Here is a 23288-nt window from a genome sequence, read left to right as displayed (position 1 = left end):
GGCCGTTGACCTCATACTCCGCCCTGAAGGCGAAGTATAAGAAGCCGGTGCCTTCCCCCGCAGGCCAGTTTACTATCGGGCTGCTGGGGAACAGACACGCTTAATAAAGCCTCATCGACTTCACTCTGTTTGTCTCACGGAGTCTTTGTGCGCCACACATACACGATCATATGTAACTGAGTTACCCAGGGTACCCACTATCCATCCATTGTTCTCATGCATTAACAACTGATTGATCAACTGGTCTTTGCACCGGCATTGCATGTATAGTCGTTAAATCATGCAGGTCTCTGAATGGTGTATGTGTATTTTGTGTTTGGCTGTTCATCTGATGATGTTCCGCTTCTGTGGAATGTCGTTCCCATGGCATTTGTTGCTGTTGTAATTATTGTTCCATTGGGGATGTAGTGGACATGTGGACCTCTGAGATTGATGGTAGTTCTACTCAATACAGCTGGTTAGATCCCTTTTTTCTGACTGGCCGATTCTTGTGAAGGAAGAACTTCATTAGTTATGCGTAAAAGCCTGTGGTTGCACTGGATATTTGGTCATTCACTTCCATCAGGTACAATCAAGGTGACAATTCCTCTATGCAGGTCCCAAGTTTCAACATGGACGGACTCCTGTTGAGACGGTTGAAGTTTTGTACCCTGGCTGGCTCTCCAATGACCAGCTCAGGCAATAGTTTGTCTTGTCAAAATGAAATTTAGCTTTCTGTTAGCTCACCATGATTTTTTTGCTCATACCTTTTACTACTTCTGGTTTCAGTAGCTCTTTTACTATTGGAAGAATAGTTTGTGTGCAGTGTGACATTAGTCTTTGGACTGGACAAATTTCCATGTCTTCAGTCAATGTGTTTCTCCACTTGATGATTGCTTTGCAAACATCTGTGCTAGATTTGCTCAATTTCTTGATTCCGTTGCCTGAATCTTTCCATTCGACTAGGGAGAATGGGTGGATAATGGGTGGATTTTTTGCTCCCGTTCTCATCAGATGGGTTTGCTGAAGGGAGCAGAAAATATCACGGGAAGTGCAAAGTCACGTAAACGTAAGTCACGATTGTCTCATCTCCCCAGTAGTGGTGGACACGTGTCCCAACATTCAATGTCAAGAACATCATTAGAATAAATTACCATGTCATTACAGGCCCATTGTCCAGAATCATCCTCCCAACATCAAAAGATCCACCTATGGTGGCATGACGGCATAACGGCGTGAACCCCAACTGGTCTCCAAAGGCAAGCAGACCTCCCAGGGGAGCCCAGATGAGTGCAGCACTCGATTGGAGACTGTCGTGCTTGGGTACTGCCCGGGCAATCCCAGGTAGTGCTGAGGACCTGCCGAAGGGGAATGGGGGGGGGGGGGGGGGGGGGTCCAGGGTTAACTGGTTTGGTTGCTGTGCGCAGGGATGGTCTTTAAAAATAGTGCCCATATCCTCATGTTTTTAGGTTTCTCAGTGATACATCGTGGAACCCGATACTTGAAGTTTATTTTCAAATTGCTGCACGATATTGCGGACAAAGCAGCTGCTGCCGTCAGCGGCTTCAATGCCGCTTTCGTCGCCCATCATCAGCCTTTGCACATTTCCGGGAAAATCCTGCTCAGTATGTAGTGTTGAATTTCTCAATCCACTGTGAATCAGTTGAATTTGTCACTTGTGAACTGAGAGCCATTGTCACTCATCACAATGTCTGGGATGCTGCAACCATTGAGTGGGCTTTCAGGCATTCTACTATTTCGCCTGTCACAATTGAAGTCAGCTGGTCTAACTCCCAGTAGTCACAATAGTAGTCTACAGTGACAAGATAATCAGTTCTTGCCAAAGTGAAAAGGTCTACTCATAGCTTCATCCATGGCCTGTCTGAGATGTTATGCATCATCAATGGCTCTCTAGCTTGTTTAGCGTGGGATTCATTACAAGCACCCCACTGCCCTGTGTGTTCTTTAATTTTGTTGCTCATGTTTGGCCGGTACAGCACCACTCTTGCCTTCCACAGACTCACTTTAATTCTTTGATTGCTTGCATGATGCACTTCAGCATCACTCCTCCCATCTCGTTTGGAATGATGACTGTATTTCCTCTGCACCAGATGCCATCTTGGGCTGTCAATTCATCAACATGCTCAATATGCTCTTGCGACCACAGGTGTGTCCTTGATGCTCTCAGGCCACCCTCTTACCACTACTTCTTGTAGCAATTGGAGAGTTGCATCTTGGTGGGGTAGTTCGCTTGATTTGAACAAGGCAGTTGTCTGTCAGATTCAATGTCTCTGTTGGTTGATGACCTCCACATCATGTCTAGCTGCTGCTTCACATTGAATCTGGAAGATTTCATATTCTGTTGTAGCATTCTCAACTTTCTTCATGAGGAGCACTGCTTCAGACAGTTTGTCAGTGGTGTACATCTGTTTCCCTTGCTTGTATATCGCATCCAAATAACATCTTTTTAACAAAGTGATGTTCTTTGCAGTTGCTTTTGAGCAGATCATAGTGGTTTGAGAAAAATGCCTTGATGGGGCTCCATTGTTACTTGGTCTCTTCCAAACGGGTACTGATGAAAATGCTGATAGGCAAAAACAATAGCCAGGTAGTCTTTCTCAATCTGACTGTAATGTTGTTCAACTTGCGCTAATCCCTGGACACAAATGCGCCTGGATGTCCTTGCTGCATAAGACTTTCTGCCAGTCCGGTCTTGTGGGTATCACATTGCAAGATGAGTTCAACATTGATGTCATAGTAATTCAGCACTGGTGGTGTGGTCACCAGTTGTTTGATTTTAGGGAACGTGCTTCTTGTTTTGTGCCCCAATACCACTGCGCACACTTGACAATGAGCTTACTTAATGGTTCACACTCTAACGACAAATCAGGCAAAACATTTGCTAATTTGTTCACAAATCCAACAAATTGTTGCACAGCTTTCACATCTGCCTGTTGCTGCATCGCTGCTATAGCTCTGACCTCCGGATCCGGGAAACTACCCTTTTCCATCAATACATGAGTTGTATACTTGACCTCAGGCATCTACAGTTGCATTTTTTTCTTGTTCAGCTTCAGGTTCATCTGGGGACCTCTCGCCAGCAGTCGTATTAAGTTCTGATTATGGTCAGGTCTGGATTCTTCCATTGTCTCTCCACATCTATAGATTAGTAGATCATCCACTATGGCTTCCATTGCAGGAAATTCACTGATTACCTCATGCTGTCTGTATTGATACTCTTCTGAAGCCATGAAAAAGCCAAACTCCATGCACAACCATCTGTATCTCTTGAACGACAGCCAGGAGATCATTAGAAAGCGGCTTCTTTCATTCAGCGCGTTTGCCAGAAACCATCTGTTTGCATCTTGGGTAATAAAGATCTTTGTCTTAAAACGCCTGTCAGCATCCCATCTGTGATCTGGAACTCTTGATCTTCCTTTTTGACATTGCATTGGGCTCCTCAGTCTAATTAGTCCTTTCAGTATGAGTATCGTGCCATCATGTAGCCTCAACCTTGCTTTTAAAGGCTTCATTTTTGAATCACCATTTTCGGCTACTTTGCACAGGTCTGTGACGGTCGTTATGTTGAATGAAGCACCGGTGTCTATCTAACATTTCTTGTTCGCTTGGTATTCTCCTTCTGCAGTCATCATTGTAGCAGTCACAAACTATTTATCACCTATAGACTTGATGGAACCAGCCTGATGCATCGTGTATGATTCCTCATCAGACTCTTCTGCTGATATCTCTCCAGTGGCCATTTCCATAGGCTTGTCTTCTTCTTTCCAGCCAAATGATTGTGTGTGTGTAATGATTCAGCTTCTTGCAGTTATACATTGCTTTCCGCTTACTGGCCAATGCTTCTTTTCCTTGGTATGCTGCCCTCCGCAGTATTTGCATCCTGCACTTTGTCTGCAATTGCCCAAAGGAACTCCCCTTTGAGGCCATTTTTAAAGGCAGCTCCGATCTTTCGACCCCCCCCTTCAGCACCTCAACACCCCTCAATTTCACCCAACTTACCTCTTCTGCACCCCCCCCACCCCACCTCTTATGGGTAAGGCCCCCCCAGGCCCGAGCCCTGGTACGGGCAACCTTGCACATGTACACCTTGGCACTGTTGGCCTGGCACTCTGGCAGTTCCCCAGCTAGCCTGGCAGTGCCAAGGTTCCCAGTTGCCAGGGGGAGTGTCAGCGTGCCATCCTGCCCATTTCCCAACCACCAGGGCCTAAACTCTTTCCCCCCCCCCCCCCCGTGTCATCATGACTGATGCAGGACTTTGTGAACCAGTGCCAAACGCCGCCTGATTGAGGCCTCGCTGGGAAGGCCGGTGGACCCCGGACTCCAGACCGGATCGGAATCCGGCGAACACATATTTAAATGAGCCCAATGATCATTTAAATATGCGTTCCTGGATCTCGCCCAGCGATTCCATTGAATCTCGTAAGATGTTTCGAGTGTCACGAATCTCATGAGTTTCAACACCCTGGTCCCGACACCAAATCGGGCGCAATGAGGCCACTGAATCGCACCAATGGCGTTCATACGTAACAGTGACTCAGTGTTCAAAGTGGAAAAACTGCCAATTCTTCCACATATAACCTTTTATTTCTGCTGGGGCTGGGAATGGAAAGTTTATAGCAGCCATGTTAACTCATTCAAGATTTTAAAACGGCAGCCTTCGGTTTGTGTTCACTTTTCCTTGTCCTTTTTCCGCAACTTTTAGTAAATTTGAACATTTGAACATTTCTCTGTGCCTTTCTGAGCTGTTGCTCCTCTGTAGCAGTTTCAGGGTATAAAGCTCTATTTTTAATCCAGTCCTGATACTAGGTTTCGTGTTTAAGCAGAGCTTCATCTGTGAGAACCGTTTATTGAACGATCTAAGATGGCAATTTACAGCAATTGCCCCATGGCAAAGGTCACCTGACTACAGCAAGCTAGATAGGACATGTTGCATTTCAAAATCCAAACATTCACAAACTCTAATACATGCGAACACATTGGGTATTCTCTCACTTCATTAGTGGGTACTCCATTTCCCCTCTTCCCACCAGTAAAGACTGACAGACATTAGGGAAGTTTTCATAAAGTCTCAAATTTGAGATTTGAGCTCATCTGTGGCCATTTTGCCTCTTAAATGAGCACAAGCGTTTAAATTGAAGCTGAAGCCAGATGTGCACTCTGAGTGATTTACAAGCATGCACATGGGCATTGCAGAAGAAAATGCAAGAAAAGGCAATAGTCTTTTTCAGTATTGGACCAATGATGCAAGAGTTCTGCTCTCCACCATTCTGGCTTTGGGGCTCTTCTTTGTTTAACTTGGGTATTGGTGACTTTGGAGGTCTTTCACTTGAGCATTTTGTATAGTTCTCTCAAACCTGCAGTGCCCCAGCTACTGTTGCAGATGGCAGAATGCCCATGTTTTATACACACACACACACACACACACACACACAGGGGTTAGTGGGAGAATGACGATGGGAATGGGCGAGTGGGTGTAGGGTTGGCATAATAGAGAGAAAGGAGAATACTCTTTGCTGAAAATATTCTGTATTCTCTTTCCATGCAGAAGTAGTGCTGTGGATGCGGAAGTCACATTTTCTTTGAATCCAGGAGGGATGTGAATTTCTCGTATTTCCCAACGCACACACGTGCATGCAGAGGACATATGCACAAAGAGTACAGCAACAAGGAATTGAAGCTCTGCTGTAATTGTGTTTATGCAGTACAAATATCTGTGCCAGTTTCATACCGCCTGCAGTATAACTGCAATCTTAGAAAACCTTCATACGAAATGCAGAGTTCCAAGATGGTATTCATCAATTACCTTTGAATATTAATGCTCATTTTCTTTATCCCGCTGAAGAGGACTATCATTGCCCAAAGCATCATACTCTAAGCTACACTCTGAGACTATCACCAGCCAGAGTGCATAAAATATACTTTCTCATAGTACATATTCTGAAAAGAAGCCAAATCAGATAATGAACGGATATTCCCTTTCAAACACTAAAATAACTGTACAGAATGAAATTCTCTTCACTTTCCCTGAAGCTTCCCTCTCAGGTTCCTGCCCCATGGCACTTGCTGAGTTCCCCTTGTCCCTTCGCTTTCCTTTGTGCCCCCCGCAGCCCTCCAAGTTGAGAAAGATACATGACAAACGGGGGGAGGAAAACCCAATTACTCATCAGTACACAATCAGAAAGCACGTCCTGTATTTCATCTGATTTTAAAGATTAGAGAAATAACTTATGATTAAATACACATTGAATTTGAATACAGCTATTTAGGAATGAGACACTCAGGCTTGGAGCGTGGGAAGCAGGGGTTAGAGCCAAGGAAAACAAGATAAGGGGACATGCGAGATGGAGCCGAGGCACAGGGGTTGATTTTGACAGGGATATTTTTGTGCTGCGTTATACAAGTCGAAATGTGTTAATAAACAGAGGGTAATGTCATTTTTTTTTAGCAGGGTTAAATAGAAAAAAAAATCTGCGAATGATGGAGACATGAAACAAAAAACAGAAAATTCTGGAAGTGCACAGCAGAACTCAAAGTCATAAGATGGCTGATCTCCAGTTAAGAATGGGGGTAGGCCATTCAGCCCCTTTGAGCTTGCACTGCCATTCGTGGCTGAACTGTACCTCAACTCCCTTTACCTGTCTTTGCTCCATATCCTGTGATATCTTAATCCACCAATCTCAGTCTTGGACGCGCCAATTGATCCACTAATCACGACATTGTGTGTGAAGACTTTTGATGAAATTTTACGCCAGCAGGAATTTCCACTCCCGCCGATGGACTTTTGAATGGCTCAATGTATTTTCCAGACCCACCCCCTCCGTGACAGGGCCATAAGATGTTTTCCTTTCTTCCCGATTTCAGATCGGAAAATTGCCTTGCCCTGATTGATGTACCGTCAATTACCACGAGTCGAGAATGGTGAAACAATCGAGGCTTTATTGCACAAGATGTTGTGCCTCCTGCAGCTGGAACCAGAATGGAAGCAGCGCAGGAGAGCATACACTTTTATAAGCCGCCTGCTGGGAGGAGTCAGCAGGCAGGGATTTACTGTAGTACCTGTAATATATGGGCAGTGCCGTAATACATCCAATATATCACTAGTGGTGTTTACCACATTCACCCCCTGTTAAAAAAAAGAGTCCGGCGGGGGCGACAAAAATGTTACAAATTAACTCTGTCGTGAGCTTTGACCCTCCACCGCGATCGCCTCAGTCCTGGTCGTGATGATTCTGGTTCCAGCTGCAGGAGGCATAACATCTTGTGCAATAAATTGATGTACCGTCAATAATCACGAGACGAGAATGGTGAAACAATCGAGGCTTTATTGCACAAGATGTTGTGCCTCCTACAGCTGGAACCAGAATGGAAGCAGCGCAGGAGAGCATACACTTTTATATGCCGCCTGCTGGGAGGAGTCAGCTTGCAGGGATTTACCGTAGTACTTATAATATACGGGCAGTGCTGTAATACATCTAATATATCACTAGTGGTGTTTACCACACTGATTTTAACCTACAGCATGTTTGATGCCATTAACTCTGAAAAGAGCTGAGGGCAGAAGAGATAACCGGCGCAATTATTTTGGGTCCGTTTGCCATAGCCACACATCCCACGAGAGGGCCTTAGCAGGATTTGTGCCGGAGAGATCTTCGTTTAACATTTTTCCCTCCATCCCCCCCCCCCCTCCCGCCTCCCCCAACCAATGATGTGATCAGGCTCACGCCTATAAGTATTTTAATATCGTTTGATGGCTTTACGCCGTATCTTCGAACCCTGTGTAATGTCCCACCCCCGCCGATGGGATGTCATGCTGCTGTGAATCACTACTGGTTCCACTACTATGCCAAGGCTATTCTCAGCTGTTATCCTTGAATACACACTTCCATCTGTGTCTCACTGGTCTGTAATCAATCTTTATCCTCCACCACTGAATTTTACAAAATTATACATTTCTGGTATTCAGTTAGTAATTTGGTGAGAATAAACCAGACCCAGTCATCGAAATGGGCATCCCTGTGCGATCATGTAGTGTAGGATATGTTCTAACCATGGGTTGCTGGCCTCACATATCAGGAAATCACAAGCAAGATCCCTGTCAACAGATGGAAAGTCACAGGTGGTGCAAACCCTCCCCCCCCCCCCCGGTGCAGGCAGAGGATAAAGGTTCTGTCGGTAATATGCGTTCATCAAAATGATCCCCATAATATTTTCAGATGGACTGTCAGTGACATCTTTCAAATAACTCCACTTGTCTTCAGTGCTGCTTGTGGGATCTTTCTGTGCACCAATTCACTGCGTTCTTATATGACAACAGTGACTACATTTCAAGAGCATGCCAATGTGTCGAGTGTTTTGGGATACCTTGACGTTGTGAAAGATGCTATAGAAATGCAAGTCTTTTTTCTAATTGGAAGCAGTGCCAAAGTTTTTCGGGGTATTTTAGGTAAAGATTTGCTGTTTGCCATGCAGGGAGGTTCCAGGTTCAATCAGTAGTCTGTATGCATTAGCATTTCTCAGTCTAGTCTTGCTAGAGCTGATCACAGCTCCCCAAGGCGAGAGAGATAAAATCGATCATAGCTGCTAATCCGTGCTGGAATATGTACATGCGTGTCTTTGTCTCTGGGTGTGTGAAGTGAGGACTGGGTCAGGCTTGGATCTGATGCCTTCCGTAGTTGAATAGGCCCCTGACGCTGATTGCCTAGCCTCGTATGTGCACGTGGACATGATGCCAGAGGGTGTCTGGCAGCTCTGGCACCCCTGAGTCATCAGCTTTCATAGAAAAGTTGAGGAAACCTAAAGGGAGGAGAGTACCACAGCAAATTGACCCGAGTGTGTTAATAACACCCTCTGCGGGTATAAAAAAACACAAATAAAATGTTACAATAAAACAACTTGTAACAATTACCGACATGCTCATTTATATATATCTATATATTTAAATTTCTGAACCAATCCTTGCAATACAAAGAGATTATTCAATGGGAAAAAAATGTAATATACATGGTACGATGTGGGTTACTGGCCCTCGAGTCCTGGCCTTCCATGTGCCAAGTTTACAGTCTTGTGGCTGAGCCACCAAAAGTAGATACCATGAGAGACAATGAGCCACCCCACAGAAGGTAGGCGGGGAAATCAAGGGAGCGGAGCTCAAGGGCACACAGTTCTTTCAGATAGAAGGATAGAACCAGAACTCTTGATGGGTGTGTTTATGGTTGTGGGTCTCTGCTTGGCCTTGGCAAGATTGATGGGAGAAGTAATGAGTTTTAAACCCGTGAACTCCCAGAGGTGAGGAGGCAGTTCAGTAGCGTTGGATTGATAGGGTCTGGTTTTAATCGCCACTGGAACCAAATAAAGATTATTACAATGATATAAAGCAGCTGACATGGTAGAATAATTATAGCAGCACAGGGACATTTTTAACAATTAAAACAGTGGAGGCAGTGTTAATCGTGCCCTCTGCCTCTCTGCCCCCCCCCCCCCCCCCCCCCCATCCTCCCCCAGCACTCACAGAGGCTTGGATTGTTGAAGCCCAACACCAGCTGTTTCCTGTTAACAAGAACAACCTGCGTGCAGAGGATGAACCAACTGCTTGGATTTGACTCAGCTGCCCCTCCTTCCCTCCCTCCCTCCCCCCCTCCCCCATCTCCCCATTTTGCCCCTCACTAAAGGCCACACAACTTTTATTTTGCCCTGGAGTTTGCCCTGACTTCAGAGAGCCACGCACCCTGTCGGAGCATGAGAAATTCCCATATCTGGTGCAGACCAAAGCTTTTCATGGCTGTGTGAACAGGACCCTGCGGTCGCTTTAATGAGGACGCGGCGCTTTGGAAATGTTCCGGGCTTGCGTGTGTGAAGATCACAGACCGCTCAGCTAGATATCAGTTTCACAATCCCAGCACTCTCTTTAGATCAAGGCAACATAGGCCCCTTTCTTAGCAGGCCGCACTCAAATCTGTTTTAACTGTTCGATGGAAACAGAGACCAGGTACCAGCCATAAAATGGTAAATTGAACAAGCCAACCACTCGCACAACCCTCAGCCATATGCATAGTCCAAAAAGGAGAGCCCACTAAATGATTTGCAGTCTTCACGCTTTACAAAAGTTCTGGATGAGGTTACGTATTGGCAATGCTGCTCATGGTTTAGTGTAAGCATTGTTAGATGGCTGCCTTTTTCTTACAATTGAAACTTTCAGCCACAGCAGCTTGTATTTACCTATCACTTTTCAGGTTGTAGAATCTCCCAAGGAGCATTACCAAAGAAAATCTGAGAAGCAGTGGTGAGATGGTCGAGCTGAAGACCAAAAGCTTGGACCAAAAGCTAAGTTTTAAGGAGCATTTCAAAGCAGGAGCGGTAGCGAGGTTGAGAGATTTTGAAAGGGAATTGCAGAGCTTAGCGCCTTAGTGGCTGAATGGACAACACTCGATGGTGGATCAATTAAAATCAAGAATGGTCAAGAGGTCAGAATGATATGAGTGCAGATGTCCCATGCCGTTGTGTGAAATTATAGACATGGGAGGAGCGAGGCCTCAGAGGGACTTGGAAACAAGTTCGAGAATTTCAAAATTTTAGCATGGCTTAACTAGGAGCCTTCATCGTCTGAAAGTCACGTGCAGGCTGACAAGCACCCAGCTCAAACTTCTTACCGTTGCCCCTGGAATCCTCCACTACCTCCCAACAACAGGCTGTTTGTCTGACAACCAGTCCTGGATAAGTAGAGGAATTTCCATCAACTGAACATTGGGAAGAGCAAAGTCATTGTCATCAGTTTCTGAGATAAACTAGGTTCCTTAGCCACCAATTCCACTCCTCTCCCTATCTGAGGCTGAAGCAGACTGTACACATCCTTGGCTAAATGTGACACTGAAATGATCGTCTGATCACAATTCCTAGGGTTACCTTAATTTTCTCAGATCCCATGATGCTGAATCCATACCGTCGCTAACTCCAGCGAGCACAAAGGTGACGCGTGAACCAGACTTGGTGCGAGCTGGTAAACTGGCAGAGTTTTGAATGACCTCAAATTTATGGAAGGTAGAATGGGAGGCCAGTCAGAAGTGCATTAAAATAGTCAAGTCTGGATGTAGCAAAAAGGGAGATCCCAATCTGCCGTAATTCTGCTGGACGTGTAGTTTTGGCTTGCACCTCCTCCCCTGAGTAAGTCTGTTGGCTCTTGTCAAGCCACTTGAAAGGAGAGAGGTCATATTTTTTATTACCTGGATGTTTTTGGTGAGGAAGGACATGAATTTCCTGCTGTGGTTATGTTTGTAGTTTAGATAAATATGACATTTTCTGAGTCCTGAAGAACCACTGTAACCACTTTATAATGGGGTGCGGGGCATCCTTTTTGCTCCTTGGTGAATGGTCGAACATGTGAGGACAGTATATTTGTTTCTCCTTTGTGTTGGTTTTTTATCCATAGTGCTTTCTCATGTGCACTGCTTCTTGGCCATCTTGAAGGGATAGTGGACTGGTGTCAAAGGCATTGATTGTTCTCTGGTGCCTGACACATCTTTCTTTCCTTAGCTTGCTTAAATTTTAGAAACAATTTGCTTTCTGGTGCTTTTGCGCTGAGAAGCAAAGATGAGCTCTGGCAAAATGTGTAGATGGAGATACCTGTGGGAAGTGATGCGCATCAGCATGGTGGAAGTTCAAGGAGCAAGCAATCATTTCCATGCCTGAGAATTTGGTGTTTATCAAGTCGAGGGATTTTAGTGTTGGCGGGCTTGTAGAGCTGAGAGAGATAGGGGAGAGAGGTGGTGAACAGATAGCAATGTTCTTTTCATGTACCCTTTAGGTATTGCTGGAAGCAGCAATGTCAGTCTACACCTTCCGCTGCCTGGGGAAAGCGGGCAGCATAATCAAATATCCCTCCCACCCGGCTTACTCACTCTTCCAGCTTCTTCCGTCGGGCAGGAGATACAGAAGTCTGAGAACACGCACGAACAGACTCAAAAACAGCTTCTTCCCCACTGTCACCAGACTCCTAAATGACCCTCTTATGGACTGACCTCATTAACACTACACCCTGTATGCTTCATCCGATGCCAGTGCTTATGTAGTTACATTGTATATCTTGTGTTGCCCTATTATGTATTTTCTTTTATTCCCTTTTCTTCTCATGTACTTAATGATCTGTTGAGCTGCTCGCAGAAAAATACTTTTCACTGTACCTTGGTACACGTGACAATAAACAAATCCAATCCAATCCTTGAGGCTGCATTTATGACACTGTAACCATGCACACGTCAAGAAGCTTTGGAGCAATCCTAGGACTGTCACATTTGAGACTCCACTGCACAGTGGTCATTGCTGCCATGGAGACGAGAGAACATGCCACTTCAATTGCTAATCCCACAGTCCCACTGGGAGACGGTCACAGCTCCCAGTTTGGGAACACATTGTCCCCCATAACTCTCCAGGCATGATCTTCAGATCTGAGAAGATATGGAAGCGCGGGATGATTTCCAGATTTCAACCATGCACGATACTGCAGTGCACCGTTTATGCGTCTATCATCCCATTAAGAATGGTGGGCAGATTCCTGAGGCTGTAAGCCTGCAGCCTGGGTGGTTGGCATGCCTGCCAGGAGTGATGGGCACCGCTGAGGCTGGTAAAGAAAATGGAAAAGGTGCCTGAAAATGGAGACTACCCCTCAGAAACCAACAGAGAATTGGTAAAATAATGACTGCCCACAACTGGAATAATTGTGGAAAAGGACCCTCTTTAGCACATGGTTGTGTCATTCGCATTCCAGTCCGTGCTTGGGTGCTTGAGAAGACGTGCCTCTGGACCCTCTGTCCTGCCACTGCGAGCCAGCAGTGGGCTACTCAACCCCTCGAGTCTTCCCCACGATTCAATAAGATCATGGCGATTCTGATTGTAACCTGAACTCCACATTCCAACCTATTCCCAATAGCCTTTCGCCTCCTTGCTTATCAATTAAAAAAAAAAAAATTCAATTAATTTTTTTCCAATTAAGGGGCAACTTAACGTGACCATTCCACCTACCCTGCACATTGTTGGGTTGTGGGGGTGAGACCCACGCAGACATTGGGAGAACTTCACATGGACAGTGACCCGGGGCCGGGATCGAACCTGGATCCTCAGCGCCGTGAGGCAGTAATGCTAACCGCTGCGCCACCGTGCCGCCCCCTCCTTGCTCATCAATAATCTTTCTACCTCTACCTTAAACATATTCAAAGACTCTACTTTCACCACCATTTTAAGGGAGAAAGTTCCAAAGATTCATGACACTGAAAGAAAGGGTTTCTCGTAATCTGGTGACAGCAACCTGAACCTGCACGACACTAAACTGGTCTTGTACGGCAGCAAGCAGAGATCTCATGATGCTCAGTGTGAGCTTCCACTGCACCACTCAGTCATAGGGTGGCTTCTACCAGTGTTTTAATAGAAGCTGAGACATCGGTTATCAGTCAATGTGGGGGCCATAAGTACTGCCATGGTGCTCGAAAGGATATCCCCCAAGCTCTGAATGAAGCCCTGTGCAAAATTAGAGTCAAACTCTTCCATGCTTCTTGATTGTGATATCAGAGGCTCTGACAAGCCAGCCAATCCTGTAAGCCATCTCCAAAGTCCTTATCTGAATTCTTAGCACAAGGACTCAAATGCAACCTCACCCTCTAGAGAATTGTCCCCTGTACTTTCCGTTGCCTGACCTTCATCCAGCGACTCACCATGTGCAGATGCCACCTCTATCTTACCCCAAGATCTGAGCTGGTGGCTGTGAGTGGCCCATCAAGTAATGGCGCTTCTTCCTCGGTGGTCCCATGTTCCTCGTGGCCTTCATCCTGAGACACCACTGACTGGCAAGGCAGAAGCACTTGAGTTTCTGGAGGCGTAAATACGCAAAAGGAAGTTGAGGATGTAGGTGGGAGTGGGGATCAGTGTTGGGATAGGGGTGAGAGTGGGGGTATGGGTGGGGTAAGCAGGGAGTGTGGGGGGAGGTGAGGGTGGGTGTGAAGGTGGGATTGGGGATGTGGGTGAAGGTGAGGGTGGGCATGTGGGTGCGGGTGGGGGTAATGAGTGTTGAGGGTGTGGGTGGAGATGAGTGTGGGGGTGTGGGTGGAGAGTGAGGTGGGGGTGTGGGTGGAGAGTGAGGTGGGGGTGTGGGTGGAGAGTGAGGTTTGGTGAGGGTGAGGTGTGGGTGGGATTGAGGCTGGGGGTATGGGTGGGGAATGATGGAAAAGCAAGAGGTTATTGGTTGTACCATCTGAGGTATGTACATCATAGCAGATTACAGGATGAGGATGGTGGGATTTGAGACCGAAACATACTGTCATCCTGGATGTGCTCAGCGACACTGGTGTACCTGGCCTCAATGATGACCTGACAATAATGCTGAGCATTGTCTCCTCCAAGTTGTGGCTGACAACCTCTGGTTCTTTGCTGCTCCTTCCTGTTGTCTGCCTCCGTGCTGCACAAGTGAGGGAAGATTGTCAATGAGTTTGACATCATTTGTTTCGGTGATGTGCCTAGCATCACTGAATAGAAATATGTGCAAGCTGCGAGTTGGGGGGGGGGGGGGGGGGGCGGGGGGAGACTGGTAGCAGTGGTAAACGTGAGTGGTAGATGGAGTATAGGAATGTTGGACATGAGTCCTGACTGCTGGATATTACTGATGGATGAGTGATAGGGATTGAACGGTTTGTGAGGTTGGTAGGAGATGCCATTTGAAGATGCATTCACTGACCTTGACCATGTGTGAGATCTTTGATCCTCTGTCAGCACTGCATCCAGATCCTCAGGACCGAACCCCTGGCATTGATCTCCATGGCCCTGTGTTCCCACAGCCTTCAGAGTGTGCATCTGGAGGGTCTCCTGTCACCCCCCTGTGGAAAGATCCTTTCTACCTCCTGCAGCGAGGCCTCCAGTGCTGAACCTGAAAGTGGGAGGCCTCTCATTGACCTGCTGCTCCAAGGCTCTGGAATTCTTCCTGCTCAGAATTTCTTTCCCAGTGACTTCCAATACCTGATCCATTCAAAATGTGTATTTCCTTTAAGAGGTGTTGGCCAGCTTTAAATGATGTTACCTTTTCACCAATCTGGGCCCCCTGCTGAGTATGCAGCTACTCAGCAGCTCATTTAATGCTGGTTTGGATACCACAATCATGGAAGTGAGCAGTAATATGAAGTTTTGGTGCTGACTGCACCACTTCCCTTGGGTATGAGGACAGTGAGCATCTGCTAATAGGCCGAATTTGCATTTTTAGCTCAGAGATTTTCTCGCTGAAGGCCAAAGGACATGGAAGATAGGACAAATGGAGTTGAGGTAGAGACTAGCTGGCTGAATGATAGAATGACTTTGGGGGTGGTGAATGGCCTACTTCTGTTCCTGTGTTCAATGAAGCACTCCTGGAGGGGGGGCATTGTAGTTAGATGTAAAGTACAGCTGTGCCCAATTCAGTGTCCATGTCAGATGATCACCAACAGTATCAGTATGACATTTCCATTTCCTGCACCAATTGTGTGAAGGAATGTTTCTTGTCAGTCAGGTAAGTCGTGAGAAAAGGACCTCTCAATTATATTTTCTTCATTTCATGGCCCCGCAGGGAAGGTAAGATGTTGTTGGTCTGTGTAAAGCCCCTCCTGTTTGTTCCTGTCTATTGCCTTATTTTTCCCTTTCTTTTCCTTTGCAATTACCACTTTGATCCATGGATGATTAATGGGCCTGTGTCTTTAAGGCAAAGCAGCTTGTACGTGGCCTAAGCCTTTAATTAGAGCACAGGATTGCAACAGCAAGAGAGGTCAGTGATGACTCAGTTTGACTGACTTGGCTGGCAGCCAATGAACTGGCTCGAAGTCCTGGGCTTTACCCGGTAACCAATGGTGATTGGTCTGATCACACGGAGATGTTTTTCAGAGACAAGGATGGGTTTCTAGTTTTGCTTTTGGTTTTGAAGCTGGAAGGAACTGATTTTTCTTTTCGATACGATGAAATCTCTCGCACAACCCAGTGTAAGAACTCGTCTCTCTCCTCAGTAAGGCTGGATGTCATTTTATGGATTTAAAGGATTGAGATCAAAACCGTGCTGGAAGCTGGGTTTGATGAAAAGCGAAGGGTCTTAAGAGAGAAGTAGACTCAAAGGTGGGCTTTTGAGTTGAAGGCCCAGGTTAATAAAGGATAAAGTGTCTCTCCCGAAGAATTCCTCCTGCTTGTGAGTACTGAATGAATTCTTCTGAAAGAAGACCATCACCGACTGTAAACCAGTGGCTTTGATCAATCAGTATGCTGGGAAGAAAGCCTGCTGCAGAGAAATCATAATCGAAAGTAAGGACTCGTATCCTTTTGACCTTAATTCTTATTAATTTTTACCCCTTTCCACCCCTCTGTGTTTGTCTGTCCTGTGTGCGTAGGTAGAGGATGGGACTATTAAAGGGTGGGTGGGGTAGGCAGTAGGTTAGCTTGCTTGTTATCCAACTAAAATTATTGCATATTTAATCTTTATTTGTGTTTCAACTTACAACCTGGTGATGGTAATTATTGGACAGCCAAGGGCCAAAGATTTTGGGAATTTTTATATGAATTTTTGGTTAATTCACTTGTGTTGGGACTCCAGGGCCTGGGGGGCTGGAATTGACCGCTCACTAGCCCAGGGTATCGTAACAGTTGTTTCCTCTTCGGGTCTCTTCTGGCCAGAACTGCACTTCCCACTAAGTTGACCTGGCTAGAAAATCACAAGCTCCTCACTTGCTCACACCCTGGTTAATTTTGAGACCGGCCTGAAGTTATTATTGGAGCCTGATTTATATATCTAGTGAAGGATCTTTCTGATTTCCAGGAATCCCCTTTCCCTTCTGCTGAGAAGAACTGGTTAAATTTGAAGGGAATGCAACAATGTTGGTGTAATCATCCAGAGAACGTTAAATACCCATTTCCCACAGGGCGAGCAGTGTTAAAAATGCCCCTACAATGTCAGTTCCTGTACATGTGTAAAATGAAATGATACACTTAGAGAGTGCACCTCTGTCACAACATTTGTTAGCTTGCACTCAACATATTCAGTGTTTTAATGCTGCTGCACCAGTCACTGGCAAAAAATGAATTAACAGCAGAGTTATAGATAAGTTTTCTTCTTCAAAGTGTCAGCGTTAACTCAAGAGACCGTAGGTTCAAGTCCTGAGACTTCAGAATACAATCCAGGTTGCCATTTTGGTGCAGTTCTGAGGGAGTACTGTACAGACGGAGGTATGGGCGTTGGACGTTAAACGGGCTACACTCTCCCGTGGATGTGCTTCTGGGACAACATTTATCCATCAGCCAATACTTTAATCAGATGATCTGTCCACTCATTATTATTTATGGGAACTCTCTCTACATAAATGGGCAGCTGTGTTTGCTGCATTACAACAGAGACAATCCTTGGCTGCAAAGCACGTTGATAGAGTGAAATGTTCGGTAGAAATGCCAGTCTTTCATTTTCTGTAGATAGCTCAAACAAAAGCGATCTTCAACTCCGGCAGGTGAACTGAATGAGACTCAATGCTCGACTTCCAGTAAGGGCCAGCGTGCAGGCAACCAACTTTAACAAAGATACATTTTACTGCCTGCTATCATGCCACATGTTATACACTGGTGTGCCAATTCAGTTGGCTGTTATGAGGTACCTTTTGTTGCCCTTGGGCCTAATTGCTTTTCTGTGTTCCTTTCCATCAGTTGGAGAAATCCCTCAAGCTTGAAGTTTCTGAGAGGGAGCTAAAGGGGGCTGAGTCAAAGGTTGTGTCAGACCTCCGCCGTCAATTTGAGGATGAAGAGAAGGTTTATAGGAGGAAGCTTCAGGCATATCAAGATGGACAGCAGCGCCAGGCTCAACTTGTACAAAAACTTCAGGTCAAGGTAGGAAGAGAACAGCCTTTCCAAATGGAATCCAATTTGCACTGAGAGCCAAAGTAGACTGGACAAATCAGAAAAATTGGATGTTGGAGTGGAAGGGAGGGAAATGATTGTTGTCGAATTGCATAGAAAGTGGCAATTAGGCTGAGTGAAGAATGGTACAGAGAGGCAATTGGAATCAGTGGTGGCATTCTCTGGACATCAGCCGTGTGTCCCCTGGCCGCACGCCATTTGCTGGCAGCAGAATTCTATCTTGCCGCCGATTGTCAGTGGGATTTCCCATTGTAACCACCCGATGTTGCTGAGAAACCCACAGGCGGGGGTGCGCAGCCGGTGGGAAAATTGAATCACAAGGATTGGAGAATTCCGGCCAGTGTCAAAAGACCAGGGGCGGGATTCTCCGACCACCTGCCGGGTCGGAGAATCAGCAGGGGGCGCCGTGAATCCCGCCCCGCTGCTCCAACGCCGGCTGCCGAATTCGCCGGCACCAATTTTCGGGTGGGGATCACGCTACGCCGGTCGGGGCCGTTGGCAGCGGCCCCCCCGGCAATTCTCCGGGCCCCGGTGGGCTGAACGGCCACCCATTTCCGGCCAGTCCCGCCAGCGTGAAATGGACATGGTCCATTCCGGTGGGACCTGGCTTGTCGGCCGTCTACTGGAGTCCTCAGGGGATCTGGAACCGGGAGAGGCCCCCACGGTGGCCTGGCTTGCGATCGGGGCTCATTGATCTGCGGGCGGGCCTGTGCCGTGGGGGCACTCTTTCCCTCTGCTCCGGCCTCTAAGCTCCGCCATGGCCGGCGCGGAGAAGAAATCTCCTGCGCATGTGCAGGAAACATGCCGGCGGTTCTGCGCATGGGCCAACTCGCGCCAGCCCACGGCGGCCCTCCGGTGCCGGTTGGCGGGGCGCCAATCCCTCCCGCGCTGGCCTAGTCCTCGGAAGTGCGGAGGATTCCGCAACTTCTGGGTGGCCCGACGCCGGAGTGATTTGCGCCGCTCTTGGTGCCGGTGTCGGGCCACTCGGCCAGTTGGGGGAGAATCCCGCCCCCGATGTTGGCATGACCTTTACACTGTGATGTGTTTTCTGGTTGATCGTGATCATCGACAGTGAAAATCGTATAATAAAACTTGGGAATCGTATAATAAAACTTGGGAAGAGGACTGCTGCTTAATGAAATGAAGGCTGGCAGTAGTGCAAATCACTGGAGTCTTAATTCTGGAGGGAGTGGAGTGGGAAGAATTTGTTGCAGAACCCAGGGGAAATTTAATGCCTTCCCTGAGATGAGTTGGGAGGGGGGGGGGGTCATTTAATCAGGCTGGAGGGCGCCAGATGGGGACCCTGCTAATTTCTCACCTTGGCCCCAGTTAAAGGCCAGGTATCTCCGTGGCCACCTGCCAGTGGAGGCAATCCCGATGAGCCGGTGAATCGGGCGTCAGGCCAAAAACAGGTTTCACTTTAGTCGTGAAACCTATTGTGATTCTCCTTGCCGCCCTGATGAGCTTCCCAACGTCCCGAAGACCCAGCCCACCCAGTCCCGGCAGGAACATTTGAATGTAATCCATGGGCAGGATGGCTGCTTACCCTGCCTCCTTGGATTCTCCAGCTCCCCAGCCAGGAGTCCCGCTAGTGTGAATTGCTGTAAACCCTAAGAAACGGGGACCTGGTGGCTTGCTGTCCAAGGGGTGGCAAGGGGGTGAGTACCCTCTCTACAATGGTCTCCAGGGTGCTGAGAAATGTCCTTCCTGGGTGGTGGTGATCAGGGGGACTTGTGCTGGAATGGAGGGGCACAGGTTGGGGGTGTTTCCTGGGATTGCGGGTTGTTTGGTTTCTCTTCTCATCTGCAGCCTTTAAACCCTTTAAACAATTTGTCAGTATCTCAAAAATACAGTTCTGCGAGAATATAGTGAAAGTGTTCCCATCTGTATCCCTAAAGCCTTTTAACAGTCTGTCACTATGACAAGTTCAAAGGTCTGTGTGATGAAGGTAAACGTATTCGCTGTAATGTGGAAACTTTTGAAGTGTTTTTTTTTTTCACCGTCAATTTCATTGCTCTTTCACTTTTTCTAGCCTGTGTGTATGCCTAGATACATAATAGATTTGAACTGCATTGTTTACATTCAATTTCACAGCCTTTTACGATCTTGATATCTCGGCCCGAATTCGCTGTCCATTCGCTGGTAGCGGTGTTCTCTGGTCCTGCCAGCAGTGCACCCCCGCCTGTGGTTTTCCTGCAGCTGGGAGGCCAGAGAATCCCACCCCTGATAATGGGATTAAAAATATACTGCAGATGCTGGAAATCTAAAAAGAAGAAGAAATCCTTCAGAAGAAGAGCCACACGGACTTGAAACATCAACTGTTTCTCTCTCCACAGCTGCTGCCAGAGCTGCTGAGCTTTTCACTATTTTCCATCATTATATATGATAAGATGCCAGCACCAATTTAAATGGCCACCCTCCCCACATAGAGCTGTTTTCAATACAATTGAATTTCTTTGGGACTTGGAATCACTGCTGAATGTTTGATGTAGACCAATCACTTCTGAAGTAGAGGTTTGTTTACAGAGGAATGATTAGTCAGTCCAGCACACCCTGGGTGGGATTTTCTGCCCAGCGGATGAGGTGTGTGTGTGAGCAAAGCAGCATTTTTCCTGCTGGCTGCAACGGTGGATTTTCACCCCCCCGATTGTAAGCTACTCGCCTCGTTAAATGCAAAGCAGCAGAAAACACTTTGTCTCACAGGCAGGCAGCTTGTAATTCATCCGCCCCCACAGTGACCCAAGCAGATCATCGCAGTGGATACTATATTAAAGCTGCACCAGCACACAACCTTCTCGATGTGTCCAGCCCAGGACTGCTGCAAAAGAGAGATGACCCCCAAAAGGAAGAAGACCGCATCTCCTCGCTGGCTCACCTTCTTGACTCCATGGAGGAGTGCCAGCAGGGGCTTTAGCCATGTATGGCAGAAGGAGGTCCAAAAACCTGAACTGCAGGTTGGGAGGAGGAGGTGAGGGTGCTAAGCACCAACACAGCCCATAAGAGATCAGCTATCCAGCGCAAGAGGGTGAATGATCTCACCTGTTCTGTCAGGGTAATTAAACCACCTCATCACCCTCAACTCACAAACTCACAAACCCAGCAAACATTCGCAGGGTGGCACTCCATAGGGACCTCACATGCTACCAACCCAAGGGATATCACCGCTCACCTTCTCACATAACCTGTGCCGCTCGCATACTTTTCCCATGCACGACTTCATTCACCACCCACACAAGGCAGGCAATCGTATCATCTGCCTAGGCATGCGTTCTGCTCACGATCTCTTCATCTGTGTTCATGCAGGACAAGCTCACCCAAATAAGAAGGAGCGGTCCCAACCCGGAATGCCTGAGCTGAAGGGCCTTACTGCCTATTAGGAGGGTGCTGTTGAGTTGGCCGGAGAAGACCGGGACCAGTTGCTCCTGCAGGCAGTCACGCCGTGAATACCTTGTTATATTTTGGAGTCTGCTGCCATGTACTAATTGTCTGTACTTTCCTTTAGGCACCACAACCAAATGTCCAAGGGACAGTGACAGCCAACCCTTCATCTGAAGCCCCAAGGTCAGCTCAGACGAGGATACAGACGACATGCTGCTGGAAGATCCGTCACAGCACTCACCCACACACTCCACTAACGCACAGACACACACCATGCTGGGACCTGGATCTAGCGCAGGCTCGGTGTCAGAACCTGGTGAGCACAGCACAGAATCTGGTCCACAGGAGGCAGAGACAGGGACATCTATTGTTGCCGGCTTTCGGAGGACTGCTAGATGCCAGAGTTCTGCTGTATCCCAGTCAGATAACAAGCTTGTGGATTCGGTCTTAATGCAGATTTGGGAGCAGCAACAACAGACACGAGAATATCAGGCAGGATTGTCACATGAATTCCGCATTTTACAACAGATGATGGAGAAGTCCATCCGTGCTCCGTCCGAGGCCATTGTGCTGGCATGCCAGCGCATTGAGGTCAACACTGGTAGGATGGTAGCTGCCTTGGAGACCTTGGTCCAGGGCATTGAGCCTGCGATGCTGAAGGAGTTGCACTCCATCTCTGTAGGAATTGGTGGCATCCAGCAGTGGCTAAGCAAGAGAGGATCAGGGCACCTTGATCTCACTCATTGTTCACCCTCTCATCAAGCAGTCAACCAGTGGCCTACAGGCACCCCATGGGGACAAGGACCAGCAGCTGGACACCCCGGAGCCACCTGCCCATATGACTCCAGGATTGTCTGGCCAGCCCCAATCCCCTCTGCCTGTGACTCCATCAATTGCAGCCCCACAGGCCAAGGAGGGTGCACCTGTCTACAGCAGTAAGCCCAGAACAGGCTGGGGCCCTCCATTTCTCAGCCCTCCAGCAGTCACCCACAAAGTTATCACAAATGATAAGGTGTAGCAGTCAGCAATCTGTCTCCACCTTTGCTGTGGAGTCAGCGATGCACCAACACGTAGAGGTAGAGAGGCAGAATAGGAAATACATAATTGGAGCATAGATGTTTGCCAGATGTGCATAATTTCCAACAATGTGAATAAAATTGCACCCATTCCACATCCCCTCATGTGTTTGCCTTCTCTCTTTGCTGAGCGGAATGGTGGTCAATCAGGGCTCTCCCCCCTCTTAACACAGATGTTGTATCATGTGGCTAACACAGATGTTGTATCATGTGGCTCACCTTGATGTTGTGTACAGCCATCTTGTAACAGTGTCGGTTCTCAGCTCATTCCCGACATCAGGGAAGGGTTACCCTCGATGTAAAGTGTGCATATGCAAGACATCTCTTAAATGTTACTTTCATGCTCAAGTGATGATCATTCCTGGCTTTATAGGTCATGTAGTCCCACGACTCGTCTGCATTGAGGAAAGGATAGTGTCAATTGTGGAACGGTTACACAGTGGTTAGCACTGCTGCCTCACAGCTCCAGGGACCCGGGTTCAATTCTGGCCTCTGGTGACTGTGGGTTTCCTGCGGGTGCTCCGGTTTCCTCCCACAGTCCAAAAATGTGCAAGTTAGGTGGATTGGCCAGGCTAAATTGTCCCCTTGTGTTCAAAAGGTTGGGGGGGGGGTGGATACTGGGTTATGGGGATAGGGTGCTGGCGTGGGCTTAAGTAGGATGCTCTTTCCAATGGCCGGTGCAGACCAGATAGGCCGAATGGCCTCCTTCTGCACTGTGAATTCTAAGAACAAAGAACAAAGAAAATTACAGCACAGGAACAGGCCGTTCGGCCCTCCCAGCCTGCGCCGATCCAGATCCTTTATCTAAACCCGTCACCTATTTTCCAAGGATCTACTTCCCTCTGTTCCCCGCCCGTTCATAGATCTATCTAGATGCATCTTCAATGATGCTATCGTGCCCGCCTCTACCACCTCCGCTGGCAAAGCGTTCCAGGCACCCACCACCCT

The 23288-nt window shown here is 47.4% G+C and overlaps 1 protein-coding gene across 1 annotated transcript in view; it reads left to right on the top strand.

Annotated features, from left to right (window-relative positions):
- Positions 1-23288, top strand: part of crocc2 (ciliary rootlet coiled-coil, rootletin family member 2) — a 432771-nt gene that overhangs the window by 106816 nt on the left and 302667 nt on the right. The window contains exon 4 of the mRNA XM_072474929.1: positions 17677-17856. Within this exon, the coding sequence (XP_072331030.1) occupies positions 17677-17856 (180 nt within the window). The remainder of the gene's footprint in view (positions 1-17676; positions 17857-23288) is intronic.

This window comes from Scyliorhinus torazame, chromosome 14 (genome assembly GCF_047496885.1).
Source record: "Scyliorhinus torazame isolate Kashiwa2021f chromosome 14, sScyTor2.1, whole genome shotgun sequence".
Taxonomy (NCBI): domain Eukaryota; kingdom Metazoa; phylum Chordata; class Chondrichthyes; order Carcharhiniformes; family Scyliorhinidae; genus Scyliorhinus; species Scyliorhinus torazame.
The sequence above is the reverse complement of the archived record's forward strand: the minus strand, read 5'-3'. Positions and strand labels throughout refer to the sequence as shown.